Source organism: Lepidothrix coronata, unplaced genomic scaffold, assembly GCF_001604755.1.
Source record: "Lepidothrix coronata isolate B3197 unplaced genomic scaffold, Lepidothrix_coronata-1.0 Scaffold175, whole genome shotgun sequence".
Classification (NCBI taxonomy): Eukaryota; Metazoa; Chordata; class Aves; order Passeriformes; family Pipridae; genus Lepidothrix; species Lepidothrix coronata.
In genome coordinates, this window is record NW_016690355.1 from 1,182,824 (window position 1) to 1,203,610 (window position 20,787).

A 20,787-nucleotide genomic window follows, 5' to 3' on the forward strand; every position below is an offset into this window, starting at 1 on the left:
TGACTATGAATTAACTGCCACATAACAAGGAATAATCATGGAGCAGATGCTCCAGCGAAGCACAAACACAAACTTACTGCAGTTCTTTTCATCTGAAGCATCTGCACAATCAATGATCTGGTTGCACTGCGCTGATTTTCCAATGCAAGTCCCATCTGCACAACGGAATTCTGTCGAAGCACATGTTGAATCTATAACACATGGTCATAAAAGATGTAAATTTGTGTACTAAACAGACTCTTAAGATGCACATCCTATGTATTATGTTTAAACATTTTCTACCTTTTAGAATGAGGCAGTCAGAACACGCTGTACCTTCCATAGCTAAAAATTCAGCAGACATATGCTTTTGAGTTTATAGGACCTCGTAAGTTTCTAATTTTTCAATTTATGTTTTAGCCTAAAAGTATCTCTGTATAATTCAACTCAATTTGAGATAATCACCGTGTAAGGAAGGAAGAAGCATTTTCAGGACCATCTATGAATTTCTCAGGTTTCTTTTTTGTAACAAGTTCATTTTTTCCCCTGTATGCTTTTCTCCCTACCCATATTTAACTAAATGATTAAAAACCATTCAGTTTTTTTAAAAAAATGCTAGTTACTACACCTATATAACTTTTTAGCTATATAGTGTGGGATAATATCCCCTCCAGTCTTCCTGAATTGTAACTAAGGATTTGTGTTGTCTGTTAGCTTGTCTTTATTCACTGGCTGGTACACAAACATAAATATTCATGTTTTAAGACACTAAACAAAAAAAAAAATTCTGATATAAAAGGGAGAACAATTCTAGTAAGCTTTGCAAAGGACACAGATGTTGCCATGCATCTGACAAGCAAAGAAACAGAACACTTGATACTTCAAAGAAAAAGCAGACTCAGAGAAGAAAACACCCATCTTTCAACCCTTCTGTCTGTAGTAAAGACACTCTCATTTATTACTTTATAGAAGAAGTAGCACCTGTATTCTATATTTTATGCATCTATAATAAAAAATGTTATATATAATATATATGTATATTTATATTTTATTTTATAGCCATAGTCCTAGAGGACTGTAGGTGTAAACCAAAATCAGTCTTTATATCAATCCCAAAATATGATTAAATTACATGTATTTTCTAGCTACTTCTATTTACATACTGAGTATTTATAAAGCAATATTCCAAAATCACCTTGGAAATAACTGCCATTTACCTTTACAGTCAAATTCATCAGAGTTGTCACCGCAGTCATTTACACCATCACACACTTTATTACTTGAAACGCAGCGACGATTAGAACATGGCTTGAAACCCTTCCGACAGCCTCTATTTTCTGGAAAGTTAAGCACATATTTTCATTTAGACACTTTATGTCTAATACAAACAGGCTTCCATGAAAACCAAACAAACACTCCAGAAAAAAAAAATTAACTGATAAAGCATTTGAAGCTACAGAAAAAACTTCAGAAACTGTTCGTTTATTGTCCAGCAGAAAAACTTGGGCTGATAAACAAATAAAGAATAATGGATGAAAGCATGATGAGAAAGAATGAATGACCCCAAAAAAATTAAAAAGGAAAGCCTAATTTCCCCGTTTTCACTATCTTGTGGTATAAAAAGACCACCTGCCTTAAATGCATTTGTTTTGACACATTTTTTTTGTGATAATGTTTGCATGTGGCATCAATAATTCCATCATGTAGAATGAGTTACACACCAAATTTGCCCTGAACCAAATCAGGAATAAATGGAGAGTAAAATAACAACAAATATTAGCAGAGAAGTTTCTGGATTTCTGAACCCAAATACTTCCAGCATTCTGCTCAAGAACCCCAATAAAGAATGTACAAATTTTACACATACTGATATGTTTGAAAATTCAGGGCTGATTTACTAAAGCCCCAATCATCGTAGAAGTCATGTCACAATAATAATGTTCACTTCATTAGTTAATCAACAATAATGATTCCAACATCCTGTACTTTATCAGATTCAGAAAGCAATGACATGACAGAACCCCAGTTCTTCCTGCTCCTTTTCCAAGGTGTAGCAAAATGAGTCAAAAGGTACACTGTCACACCACAAACTAACATAATGTCCTTCGTAAAATTATGTGGTAGATCCATAGAAAGACAAATTGTTGGATGCTAGAATCATGGAATGTGTTGGGTTGGAAGGGACCTTAAAGGTCTTGTTTCACTCCCCTGCCTTGGGCAGGGACACCTTCCATTAAACCAGGTTCCTCCAAGCCCTGTCCAACCTGGCGTTGGACATTTCCGGGGATGGGGCATCTGTAAATTCTCTGGGCAAAAAAATATTGCATTTATAAATCTATTTCTAAATTTCTAATCTTGAATTTATATATTTTTAAGTATTGTAAAATAAAGTATAGAACAGTTTTTGCAGCTCAGAAAATCTTAAAAAGACTACTGACATATAAGACAGCTTCTCTGGAATGACAAGAAAGAGTGTTTTGAAGATTCCTCACCAACTACAACTTTCTTATTTGTTCCCAAATGACTGTTTTTCTAGTCCTTCAACCTACTCTCCTCTCCTAACAAAGAAAAAGAAACTATATGAAAACTTAATATTTTTTCCATGAACTGTGAACAAAATAAATGACTAAAAATAATACTAGAGACGAAGAGGATTAATCTATTCAAAAATAGACCTACTAGGGTTTTTTTGGAGGTGGTGTCAGGTTTTGTGGTTTGCCTTTGTTTGTCATTTGTTTTAAATTAATTCTTATCTCTAAGCATTATGCTTACATAAATACAAATAATGCTTACATAAATACAAATATATCAACACATACAATACTTTGAAGCTGTCACTTGTAATTCAAGGGCCTTTTCCCCTGGTAACTAACACTGTTTTGCATATTCCCTATTCTTATTTCCTCATCTGATGTCTTATCTTTTTTCAGATTCAAATAACTAAACCTTCTAAGTTATCTACATGTAGATGATCTGATGAAACATCACTGTTAGTTTTACATGACATGATCAAAGCAGTTACACAGAAGTCTGAATGCTAAAGAGACACAAATTGAGGATGAAAGAAGAAAAAAAAATCAGTTAATTTGTTCAAGGGGAAAAAAAAGGAAAAAAGGAAACTGTTCCGTTTATTATTAAAATGGCTGAGGTGAACTGCAGGAATTAAATGAGACATTTTCATAAAACTACAGAGGTGACTGGTGTAAATATAAACAGTGGGTTTGAAATGACATGAAATTGTTCATATGGGAAACAGAAGAGATTCCAAGTCTGTGATATGGACCCACAGAACGGAATAAAGGCCAAGAATTACAGGCACACAAGTAACAAGGAGGTTTAATTTCATGTGCAGGACACATGAATTCACTAACATGACTCAGTGCTGAAGGAAAATTATTTGAACAGTAGTGTTTTAGACACTGCAGCAGGCAAACTCAGTTGGCCACAAAAAAAACTGGAAATTATTCAGTTAGTGGCTATTAGAGGAAAAAAATACATGTAAGGATAGAAGCCTTTGGGGAAATTATGGAAGTTGACATCCATGCCTCTCAATTGTTGCAGGATGTAGATGGACTGTTGTGAAGAATAACAACATTATAAACTTAAATAGAAAACTGTGTGGAAAGATATCTATTACACAGCCATTTCTAGGCGTTTTCTATTCACAATCAGAAAAAATCTTATTAACTATTAGAAACTAAATCAAAATCACTAAATTAAATCTGAAAGTACTCAATTTTTCATTTTTAAAGAAGCAGCTAGCTGTGCTTTTCCTTAGTTTTATTTCACAGACAGAAATATCAGAACATCTCAGATGCTTTTTATTAAAGACAAGTCAGTTAATACATGAAGTTGGCAAGGAAAAATATTTTCAGATATTAACTAATTCTATCCATATAATGTCAGGGCTTTCTTAATGTGTGAGTTGGCATTTTCTCGGCGAGCAGTTGGTATGAGTAAGTAGAAAAAAGCCACAGAGGAAAGAATCTAAGCACATACAACCAAAAGAACAATGTGAAGGTGAAAGCCCTAGAAATACTCACCGCAGTAGAAAAGTTTCTCATCGGACTTGTCCTTACACTGAGCAATGCCATCACAAGTCAGCTGATAATCAATGCATTCACCATTTCCACATTCAAACTCTGAATAAATGTTGCAAGTAGAATTTTTAGCTGAAAATAAAACACATTAACATGTAATTTTTTAAAAGCTTTCACAATTAGTGAAAATGAGAAAAATGTTGGCTGCGTTTGAAGTATCCGCTACGCGGTTTTTGAAATCCTCAGCGCAAAAAAATAAATAAATAAACAAATAAACAAACCCACTGCGGCATCAGAACTTAAAAGCTTCTACAGAAAGAATCCAAAAAGAAAAATACAGAGCCAAATATCCATGAAGGAACAGGTAGTGAAATAACTTCAAGGCACAGATTCTGATAAGAACGACTTTGGAACTACTGTGCTCAGAGACCCCCTACTCTCACACACCTCTCCACAACCCCCAGTTCGTGTGCAACCATTTCTTAACAGAAGTTTTAAAAACATCCCTTCAACACAGCCCATCCAAAAGCAAGAATTAAACATTTACCATTGCCAAGCAGTTAATTTGAACTCTCAACTCTGTTTTGTGGCACTGTAATACACAGCTACCAGCATCAATGCACTACATCAAATGGTGAAGATATAGCCAATTAAGAAAACCTCCTGTATCTACTTTACTTATTGCCTTTTATTCACAAAAAATCCCCAGTGATATACACCTAATTGTTTGTGTTCTCAGCTTCTCATCTAGTGGATGTTTTATCTGTTATTTTAGAAGAGAAAAAGATGCACATTTAAAATTTTTACTTCTGCTTTCTCTTGCATATAGATTTTCTGTTGGCTCAGCTAAGAAACTAAAAGCTATCACAAAGTTAACACAGAACAATTTGTTCATGAACTTCATGATAGGTCATACATCTGCTTCATGTGCATGGTTCTAAACAAAATATCCAAGTTGAGAGAAATGAGAAGTATCCAGAATACCCCAAGAAGAATAATTACGTTTACTTCCTGTATCCACTATAATTACTTCAGCACGAACTCAGGAAGAACCAATGTCTGAAATATTAAAAAGTCAAGCCAATATAAATTAAAATAATTTCTTGATTTGATTCAAACATGAAGAAAAATATAAAAGAAGTGCTGAAAATACAGATTTCAGACAAGGTGAGATCTGATCTTAAATATAATTTATACAGTCCTTTATATCTTAATCAAATTTATCACACAAATTACTTTTCTCTCTTTTCCTCCCATGTTTTAGAATTGTAAGAACTTAGATCTAAGAAATTATAGTTCATCTAGTTTAGCACCTTAAACTGGAGTCTTTAGAAAAATATGAAAAAAAAAAAAGTATGTATGGCATCATCTGCCATCAGTTAAAGTCTAACTGGACACCCTTGCAGAGATTGCTTCAAACTCCATCTTGCAGAAACAAAGCATTTTAATGCCTTTCAAAGTGTTTCTTTGATGAGAAGTGAATAGTCAGGGTAGTCATTACCCATATAAGCATCCAATCCATCTTTGAATTTTACCGAAGCTTTGTCTCAAGAATTTTGACTGGCGGTAAGCTATATAGATTAATTGCACTGTGGAAGGACAGGTAATTCCTTATCTCAGCTGGAATTGCTAACTTCCAATTTTATTGAGTATCCATTTCAACTGTGTTACAAAGAAAGCAACTTTTGATCTCACAGCTAAACTATAGTTTGTCTTATTTCCATCCTTCCTGGGCCACTCAACACCAATGTTTAATGTCTAAGTCTTTCTTTTTTTTTTCTTTTTCTCTTACTAATAGCTCAGACAAACATTTCCTGCTAATTTATACTAACTAATATATAATAACTAATTTAGAAGACAGAATCTTGCATCATGGTCTAGATGAAGGTTTAAACATGGCTTTACCAAAGAGCAATATTTAGAGTTGCAATGCTTCTGGAAAATATAAATGCAATATAATAATTTTATAACACATCATCCGATGTATGAATTTATCTGCTGAACCTCTTTCACTTCCACTGCTGACAACACCTTGACCTTAAATAGGTGAGAAAAAGGGACTCAATTAAGGTTCAGCTTCAATAATTCATCTGATATAGTCCTAGAGAGATCCAACGGATGCACACAGACACTTATATCTCAGCAGTAATCATGACAGAGATGTAAAAATCCTAACTACGAATAAGAAAGCAGTATCTCACCAGTATCTCACTACCATAATAAAGATTTAAGGGGAGTATTAATGCTTTTTAACCCTCAAAAAGCCTTATCAGACAAAATAGTTTAAAAAGCCAGATACGTGCTGAATTGCCAGACCAATTTTTACAGTTTATAAAAGAAATAAAATTAATGGCTTGAGCCAACTGTCTTATGATAGGCAACAGCATCACAGCATAGAAAAGCATCGTGTCAGCCAGTATTACTTACTCACACATCTGTTATCATCTATCAGAATTCTGTCCCCTCTACACGAGCAGTTCACTCGCCCGTCAGGCGTCAGAAGGCACAAATCATGACAACCTCCATTCATTTGTGCACAAGGAGATAACTCACCTGAAAAAAACAAATGATAAAAGAGGAATTCTGTTTTATTAAATTTGCTTCAACGGCCAATGTCTTTGAGAGAGCAAAGATCACCATATCTCAGATTCACGGGCAATTGATTCAGGTTTTATCAGTCAGATGAAAATGTCAGCGTGCCTCAGATGCTGGCACGCTAAAGATAAACAAACGCAGCTACCTTGAAAATAATAATTTAAAAAACCTACAACATTCAAACCTGCCAAAATCTGACAGGAAAATATTTAACTGCACCCATTGAGCATAACATCCACAGCAGAAAATGGTCATTCAGTAATATTTATTTGCTTGGAAAGAGGTTATACCCCATCCTAAGTTAACAGCTACTACAATAAGAATTTCTGAAACACCATGAAATGTTTTAACTCAGTTAAAAATAAATAAAATATCTGAAATGAATGATTCTGGAATTCAGAAAACAGTGTATCTTGCTTTGTAACTTACAACTGTTGGTGTCATTGGCAACAGCAATAATGCCCATTGGCTGATGAGGGATATCAGAACGAAGAACTTTTGTGTCTCCTCCTGTGTATTTACTGGAACGCAGGATAGCTCTCCTCACCCCATCTGACCAGAAGATGTATTCATCATACACAGCCAGGCTGAGAAACGTGCCTGGTCCAGACTTCACAATTACCTAAAATACGGAAGTACAGAAGAGAAACACGAGAAGAATTGCCGTCACTGAACAAGAAGTTTTTAAAGTGCAGACTGGGACTCACATCACTTTATAGTTTTAGACAAAACACTTAATACTTCTATACTTACAGAACCTGGAAAAATGGGAAAACAGCACTTAAAGTGTGTTAGAAGGATGCTACAAGCAGAAAACCAGGCATCTGTTCCTTAATTAAAAAAATCACAGTTTATCTACAGGTGCCTGTAAAGATACTTACTCAACACACTACCTGCTTAATAGCTTGAACAGAAAAGAGAACAAGAGGTTCTTTCAACATGGCTGAAAGTCTAAAAATTCGGAGTTTTTATGAATCAAAGTGAGAAGCATGTTTCAGATCTGAAGAGCAGTCACTATATGATCCATCAGAAACTTGAACCCAAGACAATAAATGTTTTGTGTTTTCCAATTAAAAAAATATAAAAATCTCGCCATAGAATTAATTAGCTTAAAATCTTGACAGGAAACATGAATTGTACTTCACTATATAGTAAGCTTTGAAAGAAAACTGTAGAAATGCAATGAATTTGATCCCAGTCTAAATCACAGCTCCTATAAAATATTTTCATATATGTTCTTTCTTTTCATGTATCAAAATTAAAAATTTCACATGTACAGTTTCTGTTCTGAAGAATATGACACAGTTTTAATCAGTTTTCTAAATGAAAATTTAATTTTGGTTGAAAAGAGCTATTTGGAAAGGGGGTTAATACTTCTCCATTAGCTAATGGAGATAAATAATACTCTTAATATTTGTATCGAATTGTATTCTTTCAGGTTTCTCTGGAAAAAAATAGTAACTCATGTATATTCATAAAGTAGGATCAGTTCTGACCCAGGCTAGCAAAAAAAAAAAAAAAAATTCCCATGTCTATGTACGACTTAGTGTAGTGAAATTAGGATAAAACCAGAAAAATAACATATTTTAACAGCACAATAGAAATCACTCTTTTTTAAGCATCAATTCTCAACCCACATCTCTACTTAGATCACCATGGTTTTCCATCTGCTTTGTGTCCTTTATCCTCTTTCCCAAAGGGCCTTTATAAAAACAACGAGATTTCATGGAAATCTCCATGAACCCAGTACATGGGATGAATCTGAGCTGTTCCTGCTGACTGCACACCTGCCCAGGGGCTGGTGCTCTGCTCACTGCTCAGCCTACTTGAAAGTGGGTGCTATTTTAAAAATGCTGTAACAAGACAGAAGTAGCAGTGGTCAATCCCATACTCAATAATTAAATAAGTAATTGCAGGGGGAGGAAGTCTTTCTCTTCAGATAAAAAAATACACCTAATAAACAGGATATCCAAATTTAATTCTGTGAAAGAAAAGCCTCCATTTTTGCTGCTACAGCTATGCCTTAGAGATTAAGAAGGTGCCCTAACTCTGCAGGATTCAATACTAAGGAATGCTCCAGGGGCATTTTGTTCACACCTATGCCAAGTTCACTGCCCAGAGCATTACAACAATTTGCCAACATAGATATTTCTAGTCCAGTGCACAGGAGCATTCCTGGTCATGCTTGAACTCACTTATACAGACAGAATATCAAAATTACTTATATTAATCAGATAATTATAACAAATTCTACATTACTATGCACATCATATATTTCTGCATATTTTAAAGAACGTTTGACTAGAAAACCCTTTTTTCCAGGAAAGATTTTTCTTACTGATAAATATCCCAAGACGATAACTTTTCTCTAACCAACCTTTTTCCAAAATTAAAAGCAGTAAAAGATAGATGGGAATGTATTAATGGCAAAAGATTTCTTCTCTAATTGTGCACATTTACTGTAAGACACTTTTCATAATACACTCTTAAAATCCTACACTACTCATATTCAGACATTCCATGAAAAAAAAAAAAAAATCATGTGTTTCTGAAAGATCTGTATGAAACCCGGCCAGGAAGAGTTTGCAACCCCATATTTTTTCTCCATGAAAATGTGAAACTTTCCCAGTTGGAAGGATTTTGTTGTCACAATCAGTGCTAAAGAAGGCACTACCCTGTTCAGCTCTCTGTGCTCAGTAGCACTGTCATAATTTTTCTCAGATCGTAATAACAACACAATGTAAATTCATTACAGACTGATCACTGCTGTTCAACCTTGGGAGAGCTGAGATCCAAATAAAGTGTCAAAAAAGCAAACATTCAAAATATTTGTTCACTAGTGCTCATAGCATTTCCTCTCCTCCACTATGTCACATCCCTATCCAAGGACACTGGTTTTATTCCAGCATCCAAAATAAAGAGTTCATATTTCTATGAGGCTTTGGCCAACTTTACAGCCCTTTTAAAATCCTAAACATTCTAATTTATAGAATAACACTGAAAATTGTAACAATTTTTATTTTTTAAGTCTAAGTACAATTTTAAAAAATTAAGAAAACCTGAACAAGACCTCCCTACTATCCCTTCCACCTGAATCAGACATGTCCAATAGTACATCACATGTTTTAATTCTAAATGATACCAACATTCAATTACAGCAGATACTACAAGTTCTGAGTAACAGATGTAAAGTTTTTTCTGATTCTTCTAAAGAGATGAGGAGACAGGAGGGGTAAGATGGATGAGGAGATTGAGAAATTGGAGGACAATTTAATTTTAACTGTAATTCTTTATTTTTTAAGTAGTCCAGAGAGTTTTTGTTTTTACATACAGCTGCTCTAATTTGAGATACGTGTGGCAGTTTCTCTAGATAAACTGAAAAAGGGGAGGAGCCAGCCAGGTAGACGTGTCAGGTAGACAAGAATTTCTGCCAGAATATTGTAATTTGGATGATTTATATAATACTCTTATTAGACTGTCAGTGAGAACTAGACTCATAATGATTCTTCTCATGACTACACTCAACTTTTAGACAAATACTGTTGTATTTTTTAAAGAGAAGTGCATAAAGTTAATACGTCAGCTTAAAATATGAGTTGCTTTTAAGTATTTTAACTCTAGTGAATGGTTTATTGATAATACTTCTCCTTCAAAATGCTTAATAAATGGGCAGTACTATCTAATAAAGCTTCTAAATGTTTCTTAAGGGCTCTTCACTTTTCAAAAGATACCCAAACCTCTGTAGAGGTCTATAACAAAATAATAATTCCAGTACAGAAAATTGCACTTAAAAATGTTAAAATATTATGACAATTTGAAGTCAATTACATTATAAAATCATTTTACAAGAATAAAGCAATACCATTAATTTAATAATAAATAACATTTTAGATGAATATCAGAAAGCTCAATTTGACAGAACTGACTTATACAGAACACTACATTAGTCAAAATTATCTAATGTATTTTGTTGTTTAAAATTAAAGCCATAAAACAGTACCGCATATTTATTATTAAACTATGAATACTGTTCTTAAAAGATTAGAGAAAAAGAATCTATGAAAAAAAAATATGAGGCTGTAACACAGGGAAATCAGTTGCAAAGCCAGGGTAAAACAAAAAATAATCTAATTCATAATTTTTATGTATTTGATTAAGACACAAAAAAAAAGATATACATTTAGATCAGACTCTGTGTTTTGCTTGCTATTGATGTGATTGCTTCAGTAAAAAGCAAAATGCTATATCTTGCTGGATAAACAAATCTATAAGCCTTGATCTGGAGTGTCCAAATTCTGCCCTTTCAACACTGCGACGTTATTGGACAAAAACGTTAACCAGAAGTGGAAGTGGATGTTAAAGACAAAAGAAAGAAATCTGGTGCTGAAGATTCCTGTTACCACAAAAAAAATTAGAAGAATTTTTTAGTGTAGGTTTATGTTGGGTTTTGTGGAAGAACAGTGCCAATCACTGTCACAAACTACTAAAAATAATCATGCTTTTTGTTGATTGGTCTGAATGAAGACTCTATTTGCATCACTGCCATATCTTTAACGCATGGATTTTGGTTTCAATTATTTTATCTTTCAAAAACGCCTTCTAAATAACTTGAATAATAGTCACACAGCAAAGGATACAAAAGACATACTAGAATACCACATTTACCAAGAACAACAAGATCCTCTTTCTGTAGAATTACCCAAGAAAAATGAAACAAAATCAGAAGTGCTTCCTCTTCGGCAATTCATTTCTGTTCCTCCATGGTGGCAATGAACATCTAAGGCACTGAAGACCAAACTGCAGTGCTAAATTTGCAGTGTTCCAGCTGCTCCTTAATTTGCAGTTCAGCTGAATGACAGATTAAGCAACTGTAACAGGCCTGCACTTTTCTGTTCCTTTGGAATGGCAAGTACACAGCTCTGGAAATTACACGGTATTAACCATGTTCTTTGAAACTACACATGTATTATTGTCACAATACTTATTTTCAACCTCATAAATTACAAACTTCATCTAATATTACATTTAGTTCAATCTCCTAGAATTTTTTGGGAGCCTGAGGTATTATAAATAATCTTATTCTCCATAGCTTTAGAGATTAGTTTTATCTTTTCACTAATTCCTTCTTTAAGTTAATTTCTACCAGGCTATCAACACTGGACATTCAAGGTATTTCAGCAAACAGTCCCAAACTAAAAGTGCTGGATCTGTGTCAACCAGCTCTCTACCTCTCAGGGATTAGAGGATTTTGTTGCCTTTGGCTAGGGAATAACTTTCATTAGGTTTGAGCTTAGCAATACTTTACAGAACTACTGAAAAGAAAGCAACTCATCAATGTCAATGGAGTGAACTCCCTAGAAAAACAACTCACTAAACAGGAGTGGGTATTTCACTCACTGTATTGGTTTGGGGTTTCTGCAGATGAATGTTAAAGGGAAATGTGGACATTTAAAAAGCTGAGAAACAAATACTATTTTTATTCATATTTGCGAGAGAAAGGGATCAAGAACAGAAGATTCCCACTAGAACTACTGTATTTATATTACTGGATAGAGAACATTAAAATAATCCACTTCACTTCTAGTACCATTAACTGCCAAGAATATCTATACTAGTCCAGAAAAAGGAATTGATTAAAAAGCCCAGAACATAACTCTTGCTCCCCTAACTATTATAATAGGTGGAAATAGGAAAGGCAAGCCACAGTGAACTTAAATGTCTAGGTTGTAAATTGTGCATGTGCTAACAACATCAATTTTTATTGGCATTTCTTGTTTCTCTGCTATTACTGTTTCTAATGCCATGTAAAAAAATCACAGGGAAGCAGAAGAAACTGAGTGATTTCCACATGGAAAGCAGGCTCAATTTTATTTTTTTTTCCAGGCAACCATCCAAGCTTATTAAAATATCTGCCTTCTAGCTGACATGATTTTCCTTCAGGTTAGTTTTCACATCTGATTGTTTGTTAGCACACAGAGAATACAGCAATGTGATTCTTCAACCCAGAATCACATTCAGGACCTGAATCTTTTTGTACCTGCTCATGATCAGACCTTGGTGAAAATCTTTTTAAAAACTTTTTTAGTGTATTCTGATTTTAATGGAGTTGGACATTTTGCATTTAAAATTGCTAGCATTTTGCATGATTTCTCTTTGTTCTCGCTACCTTGGCTGATGTCACTTTTATCCTGCCTTAGTGAGTTATTCGGCCACTTCTCAAGGTAACATTGATGTCATCATGAAGACTTTTCCAGAATTGACCAAAATTACTCGAATTTCCCCAATAATATTTCTACCACAAAGAAATATAATGCTTGAAAAGTAATTTTAGCTGTCAATTATAAACTCAAGTATTTCAGAAATGCACAGCCAAACTTACAGCTTCCATTTCTGCATTTAGTATTTTGAAGAGCAGATCTGATAAAATGCTTCTGAACACAACAGAAATTGAACAACCAAGTATGGAAATTGTTTAATTGCTTTAATACAGAAATACAACCGAATAAAAACATATATTCTAGAAACAGAAAGCTACAGTTCCTGGCAGGTTGCAATTACATGAAGGTTATAATTACCAGAAACACCTCTAAACCCTTACTGATTCTAACAATCACACTTGTAGGTCTACAAAACTATAACTGAGATCAAAACATTCCAACTTGAATGTTAGAAAACAACCAGGAAGGTTTAACATCTTTCCAGTTTTTCCACATGTAAAATGTTAGAGAACACTAAACAGTGAAGAAGAAAAGAAAAAAAAATCAAAGTAGCTCACAATTTATTGGAAAAATAAGTCTAAAACATGAAATCAGCTTTATTTGCTGTTGGCTCAGTCTCTGTGTTCATGAACAAAATGATATAATTAAAGCACTAAGCAGCTAAAAACAGCTGTGGCCACAATATTAAATCCAACTGAGAGCAGGATCAAAAATGGAATAAAATGGGGGAGTGATTGTGAAAAAAAATAATTGCCACTTTTGCTTTTCAGTCAGGAAGATCTGACAGAGCAGAATGAGAAATGTTTCAAAAATCCCACAACAACTTTTATTTATTTTAAGTAATAAAAAGGAAAAAAAGTAACAAAGAAATTTCCAAAATTGAAAGAGTGTTCCAGCAACCACTACTAGTTTTTTAATACTAGTATTAACATATCAGCTCAACACAAAATCAATAAACTCTTACAATCCACTTAAAAGAGTCAATTCAATACTGCTAAATGATTTTCTACTCATTCATTGTACTAGATTATTGTGGTGAGTGGAATGAAGAGAGAAGCTGCTGTCTGGAAGAAAATTCATTACATTACCATTACCCTTTCATGTTCTGCTATCCAATTTCTACCTTTGTTAACCTAACTGAAACTGGAGAGCAATGAAGCAGAGATAGTGAGGACAAGGGTAATCTGTTTAAACTATTTTTGACAGGTGGTTGATGGCAGGACCACGCTGAAACACCCTAAAGAAGCTCAGATCACCAGAACAGTGAAATGATCATTACTTGTATTCTCCTAATGTCACAGACACCAGAGATCATGTCAGGCTGGAGAGCATGTGAAAGAAGTAAAACAACTGCCCTGGAAATATTATTTCATGAAATCAATAATGCAATTACCAGCTTGGGTTCTGGCATTACTTGTATCAGTAAGAATTCATCTGAAGGGTGATCAGCAACTCTGCTGAAGTGCCGCTGGTGAGGCAAGCACTAACAGCCTGCTGGGTGTTTTTTTGGTATGACAACCCTCATTTAACTAATGCAGGAAAAGTGAGTACTCAGATCAGTGTTTCTGGCAATAGAATTGGCTGATTCTCCCAAAACAAGTATCAGTGTAGGACAACTAACAGTAGCATATCCTTGTATAGGTAACACAACAGACCTCCCAAGAAGCCTTCGGAAGATCATGATGGACTCAGCTTTTTGCTGTCAGGAGCTTTCCTGTTTATTTAACTGGGAAGAAGAGTTAAAATGATAGAAAGCCAACCCAAAAGGCCATATAGTAGGAAAACTGAGCGTTTCAATGTCCAGAGGCTGAGAAAACAGTTTGTCTTGCTGATGCAAATTGAAAACCAGAGGCCTCATTAAAAAGTGGATTTTAGTAATGGTTCCTGCAGCTAAGTTGCATCATGTTCCATCTCCTATTTTGTTATACCCTGTGCAAAGATGAAGTAAACTATTTAAATATCTACTAATTACCCTGTACTTAACTGATAAAAACCTTAAGTAAAACAGGATCAGTAAAGCGAAACTAAAAACGATTGCAAAATGAAAAAAAGAACCAGCAGTACAACACAGAGGTATACATCAAAAAGCAGAAATACAGCCAAAATAAATGGGAAAAAATAATTCTAACTGAAAAAAAGCATAAGAAAATAGTTTAGGAATTCCTCTCAAACTGGAAGAGGAAGAAGAGAATATCCAATCTAGGAAGGGTTATTTTCAGAGAAAATTACTGAAGAAAGCATAGAAGATGAAACTACTTTAAAAATTACTTACTATTTGTGATCTAAATGAGATATTTTTCTCTTTTCCCTCTTAAACGTGACAAAAATAGTAGTGATGTAGACAAATAACTTCATACATAGAGATGACAATGTATTTAAGCAAAGCAAATCCCCAGAACAAAATGTATATAACTACTGCTGTACATCCTTAAGCTCCAGGAACTTAAGAATAAGTGTCTGAATTAGAAATGAGCTTGCAGGCACACACACAAAGCACAACTTCCTACTTGTCAAAGAGATAAAAGTGGTTTGTGTCTTCTAAATACACGTTTTTAATTGACCAATGAACCTTACTTCAAGACAGTTTGTCATTTACAATTATAAAAATGTGGATTAATACATGTGATGGAGTAACATCCAAAAAATCCTCTAATTTACTGTCAGTCTTCAAAACTGATAACAAAAAAGAAATAAAGGACAGGAAGTCAAGGGAAGGATAATGTAATATATTACAACTTTCAAATTGGGATCCAAGTCCTACAAAGGAAATAGCTGACAAAGCTGACAAGTATCAGAAATAAATGGGTAATTTCCTCTCCCTATATTCATCCCTATATGTACTCCTTATATCTGTATTTTAGGATGGTGACAATTCCCTCAAGACACCATTTGAAAATTACTTTTATGTGAGAGACAGAAAACTGAGGAACTTTCCAAATACATAATTATTCAGAATGGTCGGGAATAAGAACAGAGAAGACTGGATATATTTGAGCAGAACTGTTGAATGGAAGCAGAATTTAAGAAAAACATCCTGTTTTTATCTCCTAAATGATAACGCAGAAAAAAATTTTGAAGAAACCCCCCAATCTGCCTTCTGTCAGTTAACCAAGAAAGTTAATCAATTTTCACAGTAAATAGATAATCAAAGACTTTAAAATTTAGAATCCTTCTAGCTTTGGTTTGTCCAGTTTCTGACGTATTTACTGCTTCTGAAAACATTAGTGAGCTGTGGTTAATTTATACAAATGACAGCAAAAGGAAAAAGGAAATTATGCAAAACTAGATGCTGTTACAAGCTCGGCTCTCTTATTTTGTTCTGATAAGAAAATTTTGTCTGAACAAAGTGTGTGGAACTTCTGGATAAGATTCCAGGAAAACACGGAATTTTCATTTAGGATGCAAAAATATTTCTTAAGCTTTTATACTGCATATAAAGGACTTTTTTAAAGTTAATAGATATCAAAGTGAGTTGATGTACATTAACTTTTATGTCTAGGAATGGAAGACAAGCCAGAACATGTCCTTCATTCATTTCATCCTGAACTTTGTGATGTACAAAATCCACTGAAAGGAAGATTTCATGAAATATGAGAAGTGAAATACTAAACATGCAACAGAATCTCAAGCACAGACAAACTGCTGTCAGCATCTTCCTGGTAAAAGGTCTACTTGAGCTGAAACTAATAGGGCACTCAATGACCAAAAGTATTATGATGAAAGAGTAAAGGAAGATGTACAGTTAGAAAAGAAAAAAAAATTGTCCAGTAACACTCAAGTATTACAGAAAAGAAATTCTGAGCAAATAGAGCATTACTTGTAGCTCAATAAAGTTTTAAGTTTTAAATCTAATATACAACTAATACTGGGAGAAACATTAGGCAACTAATAATGTTTCTGTAACATTTGCACTTTAAAGATGCTAAAAAATGCAAACAAACAGATTTACAATGAGTATATTCAGGATTTTTGTTTTACTTACATATCTTTGTGATCCATCATATTCACACCTCTCAATTTTTCCCAAGCTGCCATCTGAAAAGTAAAGTTTCTCTGCCCTGTGATCAATGGTCAGTCCATTTGGTGTCAGAATATCTGTACTAATGATAACCTGTGCATTTTTGCCTGAGAGGGTAGATCTCATGATGCTTGGGAGCTGCTCATTCCAGTTAGTCCAAAACATTAAGCTGTATTAAAATCAAAATAACAAATAAAACCATAAGATACATTTTATAATTTAATTCTCTATGAAATGAGCAACAGAAAAAAAACCACATATGCTTTCACAGAGAATTTTGAATGTCTTCTAGGAGTAATTGTGATAATCAGTGGTGAATAAGAAAATCTAATAGCCAATATCCTATAAATTACAGCAGTTTCCTAGTTCATTAATTTGTATACAAGTACAGGTTTTTTTTGTCTTACAGATCTGTTCAATTCTGATCATGTCTGTACACTAATAAACCATTACAGAGAGATAGAAGCTGTGGAGTGATATAAACTTAATTCTGCTAATGTGTATATTTGTAATTTCTAACAGTGAAATTAACCTGTAGCTTTTCCCATTTTAGAAATGTGATACAGACCAAAGGACTGGGATGCAGAAGGTTGATTGTGGGAAGAAAGTCACATTAATGTGCTCTACAGAAGGGTCATTCAGCCCCTTGTTGTGGTTAAAAATGGTGGACAAATGTTATGGAATGAGCTGGGGATGTAATTCACAGACTGATCAGAACCTGCTCATTCTCTTATTACAATCTCCATCAGTATTTAGGTGGCTTTTTTATGATACCCAGGTAAACATATTTTAAAATACAGTATAAACTCTTAATTTGCATAAACAGGACATGAAATCACACATGGAAATAACCTTGACTACTCATGCAACATTGTACATTCAGCTACGAATTTAAAAATGGGATTTAATAAGGAATTGATGGAGCCCAGCCTTGCCAAAGGAGAGACAGTTACAAGAAGCAGAAAAGGCAGGTTGCCTTTTTTCCAGAAGTAACAGAGAAGATTAAAGTACCTCAAATTTTTAAGAATTTATTAACAGGAGTAGAAATATAAACTTTCCTACTATTTTACTAAGAAATACAGCCTTCTTTAGAGTGGACAAAAGGGAACTAAGACTTCTCTGCAGGATATTGTCCTTAAGTACTGTAAATGTTCATCTCTTGTTATATACTTTTATACTACACTGGTTTCTGAGATAAACATGTGGGCCATAATTTGCACACAAGAAACTCAGATAACTTTCTGTAAATACTTAAATTATCTTTTTTTTAATTTAAGCAATAAGAGTAACGCGTCTGATGGAATCACTCAAACAACCACTCATTAATTTGCATTTAGCCCACTTTTAAGAAAAGCAGCTTGAACTTTTTAACATTCCATGAAAACGTAATTATTATTCGAAACATGAAAACATACAAAACGTTGCACCTTAATTCTGCAACTGCTTTATAAAATATATTAACAATTTTCTCCTAAAAGAAGAAATCTACTTAATCTTTGTAGGTATCAGTGTTTCACAGCATTAGCTGACTGTGAAATGAAGAAGTGCCAGAAATTAAAATCTGGTAAGGAAGATGTAATACATACTTTTGGCATTCATCCAGAGCCAGCACGTGTGGATGATCATCCTCTGACATGGTTATTACGGCTTCCCGGTTGAAAGCCCCTCGACGCCTCTGGTCAACGGTGTGTCTCGTGATGGAGGATGTGGTGGAACTGGTCCAATACAGGGTGTCCCAAGCTCTGTGATAAGCAAGTCCCTCCACTGACCCAACATCTGGAAGAAGACGGTTACAGACAGAGCAAATCAAACACCTGCTAAGAAGATGCTTGTTTTTATTTTTCTTCTCAGAACTGATCCTGCAGACTCACAGAGTTCAGCTATTTCAGCCCGAGTCTGTCAATTCTTTTATCATTTCTGCTGTTATTTTTTTTATTGGAATCAAAATCTTAATCTTTTTTTCTTTTCATAAATTTAAATAAAAAAAGAAAGCTAGAGAGCAAGACCACCTGTTAACAATCCCGTAATATACTGGCCCATTCTAACAATCATTAAATTAAATTTTTAGTACAGTGTCCCCAGATGATATATTAGAAATAACATGCATTTATTCAAGACAGCAATAATTAAGTCACATCTTCAAATATCATTTAAACCAAGTCTTGGGATGTTTTCACTAGTTACTTTTATTATTTAGCATGATCTTTCAATGTATTTTCTGACACTGATACACTTTACATTAATAGGGATCAAAGTGTCCTGGTGCTATTAACTGTGTGAGCTTTTTTAAAACACCTGAAAAGTACTAAAGAAATACCAACTCTGAAGGTCTCAACACCAATATATTATTTTAATAAGCCACAATACCACACTCTTTCATTCAACATAAAAAACTGTGAGCTAGAAAGAAAAGAAAATATTAATGAGAAACTAGACCATAATGTCCAGAAAAGATAAACTCTATCCAGTCCCAATATACAAAAATGACAGACTGTGAGGAATAGGAGCAATTATTTCCTACCATTATCTTATAATTACTACAGAAATGTATGTTGATAACTTCACTTATTATCTTGTTAGAAACAAATATTTTTAGACCAGAAGGTTCACACAGCTTATTAATGAGCTACAGAAGGCAAAAATCTAGAAATATAATTAGGATTACATTATGCTGGTTATTACAATTTCCATTCAGCTTGCTGAAAGATGTAATATTTACTGTGCAATTCATACAGACAGAACAGAAAGTTCCAAAATAAGTTTTATCACACTGAAACAGCAAACACTAAATCAAAACTTTGAGGCAAATAACTTAAAACCATGAGGCAAATAATTACGTATCAGGTTTCTGTATTTCTCTTTCTAAACCACTTGAAGATGATCTGACTACATTTTGTGACATATCTGGGGATAAGTCTCAGTGACCTGTCTTAAAAGAAGACATTCCTTAGAGGGAGGTGAATATGTGTAAAAATAGTTTATCTACTTATGAAATAGAATTCAGGAAAAACAGCTCACTTACAAGTAGTTCAAAATTAGACAGAGTTTACCTGGCATTGAAAGCAACTTGAAAATTACAAAAACCTCTTTAGAAGAGGTTTACAAAAATGACCCTTTTGATATTAATTCTGGTTTTCAAAAAGATGAGTGGGTTACACGCATTCTTTATCTGCCTTATAAATTTATTTTTAATTTTAAGCATTAAAAACATATTGAAATATAGTGAAGGTTTCAGAAATCAAGAACTGAAAAAATATTCTGTTCTTTCAAATATCATGACAGAGATGGGCAAACACCTACTGAAGTACTCTAAAGCCAGTTGGAACATGTCTGAATGCAAGGTTATTATTAACTGTGGTTTAGGAAGGTTCTGGAGGGGTTTTGTCCCTACCCAATTGCTTGATTCTTGGGTCTTCCACCCCTTAACACCCACACCACGGGCATTTATTTTTCCCAGGGCAACCTTCCTGAATGAAACAACTAATTCCTTCTGAGATGTAACCCATGCACTCTTCCAGCAAAAGTTTGTTACTTTTTCTGAAAAACAAAACAAAACAAAAAAAACAAAAGCCAAACCCCAAAACCAAGTCTCTTTGGGGAGTGTAAACAAGACCACATCAGGTTTTGTTCCTTTTGCCTACAGAGACCTCCCAGTCCCTGAAATCTCCACACCTCAAACACAGATTAACTTGCCCAAACCAAGTTTTGTAACATACAGAAAATGCCTTTGACATCATAGCGCCAAAATATCAGCCTTAGGACCAATAACCAACACAGACACGCGAGTCAGAAGAAATCCTGAAAGTAATGACAATTTCTCAGAGCCAGAGGAACACAACACAGGATTCAAAGGACACTCGGACTGCCCAAATTATCCCAGAGACACAAGGCCAAGCACTGCACATATGAACCACTCTGCTCCCTGATCTGGGAACAG

The 20,787-nt window shown here is 34.2% G+C and overlaps 1 protein-coding gene across 5 annotated transcripts in view; it reads right to left on the bottom strand.

Moving 5' to 3' along the window:
- The window catches only part of LRP1B (LDL receptor related protein 1B), a 675,815-nt gene that overhangs the window by 124,626 nt on the left and 530,402 nt on the right, over positions 1-20,787 (bottom strand). For all 5 annotated transcript variants that reach the window (XM_017830208.1, XM_017830207.1, XM_017830205.1 and 2 more), the window contains exons 41-47: positions 18,437-18,626; positions 16,815-17,019; positions 7,044-7,236; positions 6,447-6,572; positions 4,023-4,151; positions 1,197-1,316; positions 78-191 (exon numbers count right to left, since the gene is read on the bottom strand). In XM_017830208.1, coding sequence (XP_017685697.1) covers positions 78-191; positions 1,197-1,316; positions 4,023-4,151; positions 6,447-6,572; positions 7,044-7,236; positions 16,815-17,019; positions 18,437-18,626 — 1,077 coding nt within the window. The remainder of the gene's footprint in view (positions 1-77; positions 192-1,196; positions 1,317-4,022; positions 4,152-6,446; positions 6,573-7,043; positions 7,237-16,814; positions 17,020-18,436; positions 18,627-20,787) is intronic.